This window comes from Oncorhynchus mykiss, chromosome 17 (assembly GCF_013265735.2).
Source record: "Oncorhynchus mykiss isolate Arlee chromosome 17, USDA_OmykA_1.1, whole genome shotgun sequence".
Lineage (NCBI taxonomy): Eukaryota > Metazoa > Chordata > Actinopteri > Salmoniformes > Salmonidae > Oncorhynchus > Oncorhynchus mykiss.
Window position 1 is genome coordinate 20,522,348 of NC_048581.1, and position 14,331 is coordinate 20,536,678.

At 43.5% G+C, this 14,331-nt stretch overlaps 1 protein-coding gene across 1 annotated transcript; it reads left to right on the forward strand.

Annotated features, from left to right (window-relative positions):
* The first annotated feature begins 4,763 nt into the window (after nt 1-4,763).
* On the forward strand, nt 4,764-13,247 carry lyl1 (LYL1 basic helix-loop-helix family member). The gene is made up of 4 exons (XM_036949284.1): nt 4,764-5,211; nt 7,021-8,553; nt 11,292-11,386; nt 11,786-13,247. The coding sequence occupies exons 2-4, from the start codon at nt 7,784-7,786 to the stop codon at nt 12,307-12,309; spliced, it is 1,389 nt and encodes a 462-aa protein (XP_036805179.1). The 5' UTR covers nt 4,764-5,211; nt 7,021-7,783; the 3' UTR covers nt 12,310-13,247.
* Nucleotides 13,248-14,331: the final 1,084 nt, after the last annotated feature.

Here is a 14,331-nt window from a genome sequence, read left to right on the forward strand (position 1 = left end):
AAACGTGGCCATGGAGCCCGTCTGTGTGTGCGCTTGAACGCTTATGTATGTGTCTTGGTGTGCGTGAATGTGTGTGTGTGTGTGTGTGCTTGAGTGCTCATGTACGTGATTGTGTGAATGTGTGTGTTTGCGTGTGTGTGTGTATGTTATGAAGCATGTAGTCATTTGTTAGTTTGTTAAATGATGTGGACTTAATGGAGTTAAGATGTACAGACATAGACGAATATCTGTATATCATGAGTACTCACATTGGTATATGGTGGTCCTGTACAGTGATTACTTTGGTGATCCTGTACAGTGATTACTTTGGTGGTCCTGTACAGTGATTACTTTGGTGATCCTGTACAGTGATTGCCTTGGTGATCCTGTACTGTGATGACTTTGGTGATCCTGTACAGTGATGACTTTGGTGATCCTGTACAGTGATTACTTTGGTGATCCTGTACAGTGATTAATTTGGTGATCCTGTACAGCGATGACTTTACTGTTCCTGTACAGTGATTAATTTGGTGATCCTGTACAGTGATGACTTTACTGTTCCTGTACAGTGATGACTTTGGTGGTCCTGCACAGTGATGACTTTTTCCATTTCACCTTGCTCTTCACTCATCGTTAGGACATGTTGTACAAACCAGCTGTGATCAATATTGTTACAGTGACACACACACACACACACACACACACACACACACACACACACACACACACACACACACACACACACAGTGGTGTAAAAAGTATCCATTTGTCATACTTTAGTAAAAGTAAAGACACCATGATAGAAAATGAAAGTTACCCAGTAAAATGCTATTTGTATTTAAGGTAAATGTAATTGCTCAAATATACTTACGTATCAAAAGTAAAAGTATAAATCATTTTTAAATCCTTAAATTAAGAAAACCAGATGGCACAATGTTCTTGTTTGTTTAATTTCCGCATAGCCAGGACCACAGGCCAACACTCAGATATTATTTTCAAACTAAGCATTTGTGTTTAGTGAGTCTGCCAGATCAGAGGCAGTAGGAATGATCAGGCTTTTTTAAAAACTTAAGTACTTTACACCACTGCACATGCACAAACAAACACACGCATGCACACACTGATGCACACACACACACACCAATTACCTGCAAATCCTCCCTATTGACCAAAGCTGTAATTACACTATACAGGCTCCTGACAATGTCTCAGGACATTTTTATTAAGAAGAACGTTGAGAGAACGTGAGAGAACGTTGTCGCTCTGACATGAAAACAATCTAACATTAAAACCGAGCCGAAACAACTCTGATTTCTTCCTCGGGACATTTATATTGAGCTGATTGTTTAGTGTTTTGCATGAGAAAACGTTGTCGGCCTGACATTAAAACAAATCCTCTCTGCTTTCTTCCTCGGTCAGGGGTGAAGCGGAAGTGGTCTGTTAGGGTTTTGTTGCTATTATTATTCCTGATCTACAGTTCGGGTTTCACACAGTACCGCAGGAGCCCAAATGAAAATGTCAACAATTTGTCTAGTTTGTTCTCTCTTTTTGTCACGGGTGAGAGAGCATAAAAGAGTTGATTGTCTGTGAACTCTGAGGTCAGTTAGGCATGCAGTCTTTGAAGACGGAGGCCCAATCTGACTGGGGATGTTTTGTGTTCAACTGGACTGGGCTGCCGTGCACTCTTTTGATGTCAGCTTTTAGAACGGATAAAGGCTTTACAGACAGAGCAATATAAATGATCATATGTACATGTATTTGTGATGAAGTTTGTTAAACACTTGCCTCTGCTCTGAAGGGTCTACCTTCAGCTCACGCTCTCTTACATGTATATTGCACTGTATGTGTAATGTACATTTTGTTTAATACTTATTCGAAGTATATTACTACCAATTTAATGCAGAAGCACAAGGTTAAGTTATTGCCTGAGGACTCACGGGTCATGGAACAGAATATATATCTGGTAGCAGGCAAAAAGCCTGACTCAGGGGAATTGTCTTCAGACCCCATGTTGCTTTTAATACGTTACACGCAAATCCACCCAGATGATACAGCCTTGCTACAATATTAGATGTAGTTATATTTATTTGAGTGCTTTCAACTGAAACTGCAGGTGCTTAACTCATAGGAGCTATACCCATAGTAGCTATACCCATAGTAGCTATACCCATAGTAGCTATACCCATAGTAGCTAAACTCATAGTAGCTATACCCATAGTAGCTATACCCATAGTAGCTAAACTCATAGGAGCTATACCCATAGTAGCTATACCCATAGTAGCTATACCCATAGTAGCTATACTCATAGGAGCTAAACTCATAGTAGCTAAACTCATAGGAGCTATACCCATAGTAGCTATACCCATAGGAGCTAAACTCATAGTAGCTAAACTCATAGGAGCTATACCCATAGTAGCTAAACTCATAGTAGCTATACTCATAGGAGCTAAACTCATAGTAGCTAAACTCATAGGAGCTATACCCATAGTAGCTATACCCATAGTAGCTAAACTCATAGTAGCTATACCCATAGTAGCTAAACTCATAGTAGCTATACCCATAGTAGCTAAACTCATAGTAGCTATACCCATAGTAGCTATACCCATAGTAGCTATACCCATAGTAGCTAAACTCATAGTAGCTATACCCATAGTAGCTAAACTCATAGGAGCTATACCCATAGTAGCTATACCCATAGTAGCTATACCCATAGTAGCTAAACTCATAGTAGCTATACCCATAGTAGCTAAACTCATAGTAGCTATACCCATAGTAGCTAAACTCATAGGAGCTATACCCATAGTAGCTATACCCATAGTAGCTATACCCATAGTAGCTAAACTCATAGTAGCTATACCCATAGTAGCTAAACCCATAGTAGCTAAACTCATAGTAGCTATACCCATAGTAGCTATACCCATAGTAGCTAAACTCATAGTAGCTATACCCATAGTAGCTAAACCCATAGTAGCTAAACTCATAGTAGCTATACCCATAGTAGCTATACCCATAGTAGCTATACCCATAGTAGCTAAACTCATAGTAGCTATACCCATAGTAGCTAAACTCATAGTAGCTATACCCATAGTAGCTAAACTCATAGTAGCTATACCCATAGTAGCTATACCCATAGTAGCTATACCCATAGTAGCTAAACTCATAGGAGCTATACCCATAGTAGCTAAACTCATAGTAGCTATACCCATAGTAGCTAAACTCATAGTAGCTATACCCATAGTAGCTAAACTCATAGTAGCTATACCCATAGTAGCTATACTCATAGTAGCTAAACTCATAGTAGCTATACCCATAGGTGCTATACTCATAGGAGCTAAACTCATAGGAGCTATACCCATAGTAGCTATACCCATAGTAGCTATACCCATAGTAGCTAAACTCATAGTAGCTATACCCATAGTAGCTAAACTCATAGTAGCTATACCCATAGTAGCTAAACTCATAGTAGCTATACCCATAGTAGCTATACCCATAGTAGCTATACCCATAGTAGCTAAACTCATAGGAGCTATACCCATAGTAGCTAAACTCATAGTAGCTATACCCATAGTAGCTAAACTCATAGTAGCTATACCCATAGTAGCTAAACTCATAGTAGCTATACCCATAGTAGCTATACTCATAGTAGCTAAACTCATAGTAGCTATACCCATAGGTGCTATACTCGTAGTAGCTATACTCATAGGAGCTATGCTCATAGGAGCTAAACTCATAGGAGCTAAACTCATAGGAGCTAAACTCATAGGAGCTAAACTCATGATGATTGGTTTAATATGTAAACGAACAGTGATACTTAGACTATGCCATCACAGGTCCCGAATGGTCATCATTCTCTGGGGCCTTTGCAATGTTTGTCTTTCAGACTGTCTGGGTAGGAAATGACGGAGACAATAAAAAAGAGGAATTGACCTTGAGAGAGAGAAAGAGAGAGAGAGGAAGCAGAGTCTTGAGGAAAGTTACTGAGATGACAGTATTGGCCACCATGCAATGCAGTGCCACAGGTGTGATGATGTAATCACAGAAACAACCCGGACGGTCTCCATTTCTATATTTTTCTCTCTATCCTTTTCTTTCTCTCTCTCTGTCTACCTTTTCCCACCTCTGTTGATCCTATGGTAAACACTTGTCAGAGCCAGGGTGCTGCAAGTGCTGCAGACAGGGAAGTAGTTTAAATAGGACATGGATATATTAGGTTTCCCCAATAAGATCTATTGTCTGTAGGTGTCTGCATGGCTTCCTTTGTGGTGTTATTCTATTGTGATGCAAACACATTCCCTCCATTATGGTTACCATCCAAGTCCCTTCATATTCTAGGATTGGCTGCCCTGGTGGAACGACGCGTGCCTGTGTGTGTGTGAACCCATGACTGTATGTCTATACAGAGTGAGATTGTATGCGCATGCGTACGTGTGCATGCGCATGTATGCGCGAGCGTGTGTTGGTATTGGGGTTGGGGGGAGGGGGAGAGGAGAGGAGAGGAGGGGGGTACATTTCCTTATCTGCCGGCCACAGGCGGCTTTGAGAGCGTTATCAGTAGCCACCACATTGTACTAGCACATCCTCTTGTCCAGTGGGGAGCGGAAAAACTCTCCTTGCAACGAAGTTCTCTCTCTCTGTCTCTCTCTCTTTCTCTCTCTTTCTCTCTTCTGTGTCTCTCAGTCTATCCCTTCGCTCTCTCTCCCTCTCTCTCTCGCTCCCTCTCGCTCCCTCTCTCTCTTGCTCCCTCTCTCTCTCTTGCCCCCTCTTTCTCTCTCTCTCTCTCTCTCTCTCTCTCTCTCTCTCTCTCTCTCTCTCACTCTCTCTCACCTCTCTCTCTCGCCATCCAACTAGAGCTCTGTCTCTTCCTGGCATGGAGGGAGAGGAGGGAAGAAAGTAAAGAAAGAGAGATTGGGAACTAGAGAATGACATAAGAACACGAGTACGACATGGTCAGCATCACCTTGTCAGCTTGTGCGCCTTCGTTCAACAGAATCACCACAAAGGACTCAAAAGGGCATTATGTTAATTTTGTTATTCCTTGACCAATTTTTGACTTCATCTCTTGGTCTTTTGGATTTATGATATTACATATTTTTTTAAACATTACTGGAGTTCCCAATTTATTTAAGGAGGACGGAAAGTAGATGTGCCATGTGCTACCTTACCTATGGTACTGTAGGGTCCTGTGGGTAAACAACTGTTCTGACAGAGCACGCTGGTTCTCATGCTGCGTAGGTGAGTAGGTCTGCACTGGTCAATTTAAATATTACTGTATAGGGTAAATGCTATTGAGTTCAAAGCCATTTATCGTAAGTTATTGTTGTTAATTTATTGCCTGAAGTTATAGTTCATTTTTCTTTGTGCTAATTTTTTTTATGGAGGAAAACCTGTTATGTGTTATTGCCTGTTCTTTGATCAAATAAATATTGTAGAAACCATTACAATAAAATACATGTTTGTGTATTTACCACAGCTATAATAAACAGAACATCATATACATAAAAAATATGTATCTTTGCAGCCATACAGATATAAGACCACCAAATTATATTCATAATTTATGACTTGAAATGAACAACAAATGAGTGCATTGAGTTTACACAGAAATACAATATGACAACAACAACCAAAAATCTGAATCGTTACGAACATTAACTAAAATGTAATCAAGTTCAAATTGAATTGTAGACATAAAGGCAGCTGAACATTGAAGGTAACATACTCTTCATGACACAAGTAAATGGTCAAGCAATTAATTAAACATTATAATTTGATCACAAAAAAACATGTAACAAAAAGAAAGACTTCAACACATCTTTGGGAGTATTTGTTCCATTGTCGTTTTTTATTATTAAACTTTTCTATGAATCAAATGTTTATATTGAAAGCTCACCTTGCCTGTTCTCTCTCTCAAGATATATGTCATTTCTTCCCAATGATCTACACGAAATACTTTAGAATGTCAGTGGAAGAAAAATTCACAATTTTTTTGTTAGATGAATGAAAAAGTAAACAGTAATATTTCTTGATTAGATAAGTATTCACCTCCCTGAGTCACTACACGCTAGTAACAGCTTTAGCAGCGATGACAGCTGTGAGGCTTCTTGGGTACGTTTCTTTACACACCTGAATTGTGCAATATTTGCCCATTATCATTTTTAAAATTATTCAATCTCTGTCAAGGTGTTGGGGATCAAGGCTAGACAGCAATTTTCATGCAGATTTAAGTCAAAACTGTAGCTTCACCACTCAGGAACATTCACCGTCTTCCTGGTAATCAACTCCCGTGTAGATTTGGCCTCGTGTTTTAGGTTACTGTCCTGCAGAAAGGTGAATTTGTCTCCTAGTGTCTGTTGAAAAAAAAAAAAGCAGACTGAACCAGGTTTTCCTCTAGGATTTTGCCTGTGCTTAGCTCTATTCCGTTTCTTTTTATCCTAAAAAACTCCCCCAGCCTTTGCTGATGTTGAGCATACTGTTGCCATGATGCAGCCACCACCATGCTTGGTAATACAGAGGCAGGTACTCAGTGATGTGTTGGATTGGCCCCAAACATATGGCTTTGCATAAGGAGAAGAGACGGTTGCACAATCCAGCCATGAATAATGAATCATCCAAGTCTTGCAGAAGCAGAACCTAGAAGACAACTGTGAACTTCCTTGAAATGAGGAAAACACACACGCAGTATGATACCAAACAATGGACACCCATGACAACCATGTTGAGCCTGTCATCAGCCCGTGAGAGGGCCAGGGATACTAGATTTAGCTTTGATGTAGATTATATATGGAAAAATGTGTCATTTTAATTTCCTAATTAATTCAAAATTCTTAATCTATCTTTATTTTATATTCACCACTTCCAGAAGAAGAATTATCACTGAATTACCAAAGTGAATTATTGTAATGTTTGTTTATGTGCCAATTAATCCATTAAGGGATGGGTTGCCAACTGGTGATTTGACAGGAAAATAACATTTCATTAATTCCAGTATTTGACCCACTAAATCATGTAAAGCAAATGTGTCTTATCTCTTTTGTTCTACAGGTTTGAAAACCGTCCAATCTTTATGCACCTGGGACAATGTGGATTGTATGGACAGTTTGATTCATATCCGAAAAGACAGACAGACAGACTGGGGGACTAATCAACAGCGTCGGCCGAAGGTGACTCATTCAAAGACAACGGACTTGGCTATTCTTCAGGATGTACTATTGGGAAAAAGTCTAGACTACTTAACTTAAAACCAGACCAACTAGTCTGCTGTGGAGCTCCAAGAAGATCCAGAGACGCCTCGGTCAGACCACTAGTAAACACTGGCACATGATTATTGATGTTAGCATCGTCTGCCCAGCCACTGTAGATTGGACACAGCCTCTTGAGTGGGGCCATGAATGCAAGATCACACTCACACGCTCTCTCCTTTTTTTCCTTCTCTCTCTCTCTCACACACACACAAACTCACACACACACACTCGCTCTCACACACACACTCACTCTCACACATGCAACAGCCCTCAGAATGAGAGGTGACAATAAGACTGGACTGAGCCAAACCCGAGGCCATCAGCCTTAGCTTCAACACCACCCACTGACACCTGACCCCTGAAAACCCAGGACCCAGACAGCCCATCACAGACATCTCTGGACTGATTAATAACAGCAGTACACAACCCGTCGTTCAGGAGGACCAGGGGACTAACAGCATAATAAGGAGATATTATCTGGAGTAGCCGCAGAGGACCGGGGCTGAGAGAGGTCTGTGGAGGTCTATAGGCGTCTAGCAGCAGCAGCTAGTGGCCGAGACACTATGCTGGGTGAGAGAGACAGAACAGCGGAAGGGGTGAGGGGTGCAGTGGTGGGGTGCCTTCCCACAGGTACCATGATGGAGAAACTGAACCCCACCTCTGCCTCCCCCCACTCTGACCCCCTGTCGGAGTCTGAACAACTGAGCCCTCAGCAGACCCCCTCACCGGCTTCACTTGACGCTAGCAGCCCACCACCGGATAATGAAGCAGGGAGTCCGGGAGACAGGTTTGTCCCACCTAGCCCCCCTGCCTCCCCTCCTCCACCTCCAGAGTCCCCTACCAAGTTGCTTGACCACCCTGCCGCCACCAACATCGCACCTGAACCACCGGTCTCCATGGAAACAAACAACACCAAGGGAGGAGGTTTCATTCGCTCCTCTCCGAAAGCCCCCTCCTCCTCTCCGCCTCCCCTCCTCCCAGCCCCAGTGTCTACATCCACTACCCCTGCCATCCTCCCCCCATCCTCCTCCTCCTCTTCTTCCTCCTTTTCCTCTATTGCCCCCCTCCCTCCCCACATCCCTGTTATTAGTCTGGGACACAGTAAACCCCCCCACCCCCTCTCCCTCCCCAGTAACACCCCTCTAACCACCCTGCACCCCATCCCCAACCACCCCCACCACCATGACCCTTACCATCACACCCACCACCACGGGGCCATCCGCCTCACCCAGCTCACCTCTCTGTCAGGGACCAGACCAGGGGCCCCACCCATCCCCTCCCAGGGCCCCCTGCTGCCCCACCAGTACCTGCCATCACACCACTTCTTCAGCAGGTGATAGGGAAATGTTTCATATTCACATTATATTCCATTATCCAGTGGAGGCTGCTGAGGGGAGGACAGCTCATTATAATGGCTGGAATGGAGTCAATGGAATGACATCAAACAGATCAAAGACGAGGTTTCCATGTGGCTGATGTCATTCCAATGACTCCATTCCAACCATTATAATGAGCTGTCCTCCCCTCAGCAGCCTCCACTTGCATTATCATATTTCATGTTATGACTGGCTTTCTGATACTGTATGGCAAACTGTTCCACTATAACTGACAGTTTCACTACAACAACTGACTGTTTATAACGTAGATTTCTCTTTCTGCTTTTCCTAACCCTTAAATCCTAACCAATTATTAAACTAGAACTACTACTTCCCCATAGAGCCCCATTTCCTAGAATCAGTATGATGAAATATCCTTCTTCCTCTTCGTTTTCAGCAGGAGCGTTGTTCTATTCTAGCAGCATGTCTCTGCCAGTGTCAGCCCTAACGAGAGAGAGCCTGCTGACAGCATGCACACTCCATCAACATCCCAAACATAATCACCATACAGATCGCTTTGCTCGCTTTCTCTCCCTCAGTCAATTTGAAATGTTTTTTTTTGCCATTTCAAATCCATTTAACAATTTGAAAACCATTTAAAATATGATTACTCCCCTGAATAGCATCGTTTGTACTTCTACAGTTTATATTATTTTATTGCTTGCATACTTTTATTTGTTATCTTTCATTTCCAATGAAAACTCTCTCACGTTCCTCCCTCTTTGGACGCCACTATAATAATGTTTCATAATGTTTACATACTGTTTTACCCACTTTCATATGGTTATACTGTAGTCTAGTCAAGGCCATTATATTTAACTTTTGCTATACATATACAAGTCTATCCTACGTATTCTTCAGATATACTACATATTCTATCCACAGACTGTCCACAATGTCTACACGTCCCACCACGAATAAACACAGTTGAAGTCAGAAGTTTACATACACCTTAGCCAAATACATTTAAACTCAGTTTTTCACAATTCCTGACATTTAATCCTAGTAAAAATTCCCTGTCTTAGGTCAGTTAGGATCACCACTTTATTTTAAGAATGTGAAATGTCACAAGAGAGAATGATTTATTTCAGCTTTTATTTCTTTCATCACATTCCCAGTGGGTCAGAAGTTTACATACATTCAATTAGTATTTGGGAGCATTGCCTTTAAATTGTTTAACTTGGGTCAAACATTTCGGGTAGCCTTCCACAAGCTTCCCACAATAAGTTGGGTGAATTTTGGTCCATTCCTCCTGGCAGAGCTGGTGTAACCGAGTCAGGTTTGTAGGCCTCCTTCTGCCCACACATGTTCTATGGAATTGAGGTCAGGGCTTTGTGATGGCCACTCCAATACCTTGACTTTGTTGTCCTTAAGCCACTTGGCCACAACTTTGGAAGTATGCTTGGAGTCATTGTCCATTTGGAAGACCCATTTGCGACCAAGCTTTAACTTCCTGACTGATGTCTTGAGATGTTGCTTCAATATATCCACATAATTTCCCTGCCTCATGATGCCATCTATTTTGTGAAGTGCACCAGTCCCTCCTGCAGCAAAGCACCGCCACAACATGATGCTGCCAACTCCGTGCTTTACGGTTGGGATGGTGTTCTTCGTCTTGCAAGCATCCCCCTTTTTCCTCCAAACATAACGATTGTCATTATGGCCAAACAGTTATATTTTTGTTACATCAGACCAGAGGACGTTTCTCCAAAAAGTACGATCTTTGTCCCCATGTGTAGTTGCAAACTGTAGTCTGGCTTTTTTATAGCGGTTTTAGAGCAGTGGCTTCTTCCTTGCTGAGCGCCTTTCAGATTATGTCGATATAGGACTCGTTTTACTGTGGATATAGATACTTTTGTACCTGTTTCCTCCAGCATCTTCACAAGGTCCTTTGCTGTTGTTCTGGGATTGATTTGCAGTTTTCGCACCAAAGTACGTTCATCTCTAGGAGACAGAACGAGCCTCCTTCCTGAGCGCTATGACGGCTGCGTGGTCCCATGGTGTTTATACTTGCGTACTATTGTTTGTACAGATGAACGTGGTACCTTCAGGTTTTTGGAAATTGCTCCCAAGGATGAACCAGACTTGTGGAGGTCTACCATTTTTTTTCTGAGGTCTTGGCTGATTTCTTTTGATTTTCCCATTATGTCAAGCAAAGAGGCACTGAGTTTGAAGGTAGGCCTTGAAATACATCCACAGGTACACCTCCAATTGACTCAGATGATGTCAATGAGCCTATCAGAAGCTTCTAAAGTCATGACATCATTTTCTTGAATTTTCCAATCTGTTTAAAGGCACAGTCAACTTAGTGTATGTAAACTTCTGACCCACTGGAATTGTGTCATGCACAAAGTAGATGTCCTAACCGACTTGCCAAACTATAGTTTGTTAACAAGACATTTGTGGAGTGGTTGAAAAACGAGTTTTAATGACTCCAACCTAAGTGTATGTAAACTTCCGACTTCAACTGCAAATATACATTTGTACTCCGGACTCCAACATTGCTTGTCCTAATGTTTCTATATTTCTTAATTCCAAGATTCATGTGTATTGTTGTGTATGTTAGATATTACTGCACTGTTGGAGCTAGTAACACAAGCATTTCGCTACACCTGCAATAACATCTGTTAAGTATTTGTAAGCCACCGTTAAAATGAGATTTGATTTGATTAGATTCTCTCCTTCTCTCTCTCAGTTCTCATCTTGGTCCCTCTGGTAACTATGGAATCTTTTCCAGTAGAAGCATCAAGAGACGGTCCTCCTCACACTATGAGTTGGATCTCAGTGATGGTAAATAGAAGATAAACTGGTGTGACTGTCCATGGACTACTGACCAATACCAGCATATGACAAATCAATGAGATACAGTTTATGTAGTGTATGTATGTACACATACACCACAGGAGGCTGCTGAGGGGAGGACAGCTCATGATAATGGTCGGAACGGAGTAAATGGAATGGCATCCTGGAAACTATGTATGTGATGGATTTGATACCAGTCCTCTGATTCCGCTCCAGTCATTACCACAAGCCCGTCCTCCCCAATTAAGGTGCCACCAACCTCCTGTGATATACACTGAGTATACCAAATATTAGGAACCCCTTCCTGATATTCAGTTGCGTGTATGTACATGTGCATACTAGTAGGTATGTGTATTTAATGCACTGTGCCTGTGTATCCTCATCCAGCGGGCCCTCCTCAGAAGCTGGCGAGGCGTGTGTTCACCAACAGCCGGGAGCGTTGGCGCCAGCAGAACGTCAACGGGGCCTTCTCAGACCTCCGCAGGCTAATCCCCACCCACCCTCCGGACAAGAAGCTCTCCAAGAATGAGATCCTCCGACTGGCCATGAAGTACATCGACTTCCTTGTCACCCTGCTCAACGACCAGTCCCAAGACAAAGCCAGGGGCTCGCCTGAGGAGGAGACCCAGGATGAGAGGGCCCAAGCGGGGCTGAACAACAAGGATATGCACCCACTTTTCCAGGGTGACACTCCCTCTTCAACTATGGTCTACCACGACAGAGGAGACTCCACAGACTCATCGATCATCGCCTTGGCAACCTCCCCGACCTCCAGTTGCTATAGCAACACAGACAGTGAGGAGAACCTGGGGGGCGGGGCTAAGAGCTCAATGGTGGTGCCGCGGGGCATTCCGGGAAAGGTCAAAGGTCAGATTCGGACTGCGGTGACACTTGCCAACGACCAGCGGTGACATGACATGTGACGTCACAAAGAGGACAAAATTGAATACCTGGTAGTAAATAATATCCGACAAACTCACAGAAAGGACAAAAATGTACAGTGTACTTACTACTCTACCAGCAATCTATGAGACTTTTGGAATCGATGTAGTTCTTTCAATGACATGGTATATCTGCAAGGTCAGTTCTGAGTTCTTGTAGCAGTTTGTGGTAGTGTTTAACTGCCCCTCTGTCTGGATTTTGTGTTCTGCAGTGTGGGACTGAGGCTTTCTGGGTAACGTAAGCTGTTTCATCCGAACTGAGGCTTCTATAGGGCTACCTGGGAAATGTAGGCTTGACTGTTTGTACATCCAGTCAGCACAGTGTCAGTTGCCCTAAAACCTCTGAAGGAGCCATGCTGACCTCATGGCTTTGCTTCCTGAAGTTTGAGACATCAAAAAACATCAATGACGGTAACCTTCAGCCAGTAGTTTATGTGGCAATTTTTGAAGTTTCCTATTTTCTTTCTTTAGTCCGATGAAGAAGATGGTCCCACCCTGCCTCCCTTAGAGGACAACATTGTGACACAGTTGTCCCAAATGGCACCCTATTTCCTGTTTAGTGCACTTCTGGTCAAAAGTAGTGCACTATGTAGGGAATAGGGTGCCATACGGGACATTGACCGTGCTAGCTGACCGAAATAAAGAGTGTTTTAGTTCTCTCTTCCTTATTCAACATCCTCTTATTGCACTCCAGAATACATGCAGCCCTGTTATCAGCACAATTTCTCAACCCATACAATTGTTTCGCTGCTGTGTCCAGTTTGAGAAACAGACAGTGTAGTCGCTGGCAAAGTATTGTTGTGTGAATGGGTGAAGATGTGTTTTTGTGTTCAGAAAATCAACCGTGCTTATTTTATGGCTGTAAGTTGGTTTGTGATCCTATAAAAAGTGTGTTGTGAGAAAGTGCACATAAGAACATTTTGTATTTTTATTTATCTAATACGAATGAATTAATATGAACCCTAGCTTCATGTCCACATCCCAGTTCAACCCTAACCCTAACTTCCTGTCCACATCCCAGCTCAACCCTAACACCAACTTCCTGTCCACATCCCAGCTCAACCCTAACACCAACTTCCTGTCCACATCCCAGCTCAACCCTAACACCAACTTCCTGTCCACATCCCAGCTCAACCCTAACACCAACTTCCTGTCCACAGCCCAGCTCAACCCTAACACCAACTTCCTGTCCACATCCCAGCTCAACCCTAACCCTAGCTTCATGTCCACATCCCAGTTCAACCCTAACCCTAACTTCCTGTCCACAGCCCAGCTCAACCCTAACCTCCTGTCCACATCCCAGCTCAACCCTAACCCTAACTTCATGTCCACATCCCAGCTCAACCCTAACACCAACTTCATGTCCACATCCCAGCTCAACCCTAACACCAACTTCCTGTCCACATCCCAGCTCAACCCTAACACCAACTTCCTGTCCACATCCCAGCTCAACCCTAACACCAACTTCCTGTCCACATCCCAGCTCAACCCTAACACCAACTTCATGTCCACATCCCAGCTCAACCCTAACACCAACTTCCTGTCCACATCCCAGCTCAACCCTAACACCAACTTCATGTCCACATCCCAGCTCAACCCTAACACCAACTTCATGTCCACATCCCAGCTCAACCCTAACACCAACTTCCTGTCCACATCCCAGCTCAACCCTAACCCAAGCCATAGCCCATAACCCTAACCCTACCCACTGTGCACAGATTCAAAGTCTATTCCACGTTCAACATGATTTCATTGACCGAGGGTAAGGGGTGGTGGTGGGGGGGGTGGAGGGTAAGGGGTGGTGGTGTTGGTGGTGGTGGGGGGGGGTGGAGGGTAAGGGGTGGTGGTGTTGGTGGTGGTGGGGGGGGGGGGTGGAGGGTAAGGGGTGGTGGTGTTGGTGGTGGTGGGGGGGAGGTGGAGGGTAAGGGGTGGTGGTGTTGGTGGTGGGGGGGGGGTGGAGGGTAAGGGGTGGTGGTGTTGGTGGTGGTGGGG

What these genes read in the sequence shown, in the direction of transcription:
- lyl1 (XM_036949284.1), top strand. Translation starts at nt 7,784, where the DNA reads ATGCTGGGTGAGAGAGACAGAACAGCGGAAGGGGTGAGGGGTGCAGTG. An exon ending in TCACACCACTTCTTCAGCAG is followed by an intron (nt 8,554 to 11,291) that starts GTGATAGGGAAA and finishes TCTCTCTCTCAG; the next exon opens with TTCTCATCTTGGTCCCTCTG. An exon ending in TGAGTTGGATCTCAGTGATG is followed by an intron (nt 11,387 to 11,785) that starts GTAAATAGAAGA and finishes ATCCTCATCCAG; the next exon opens with CGGGCCCTCCTCAGAAGCTG.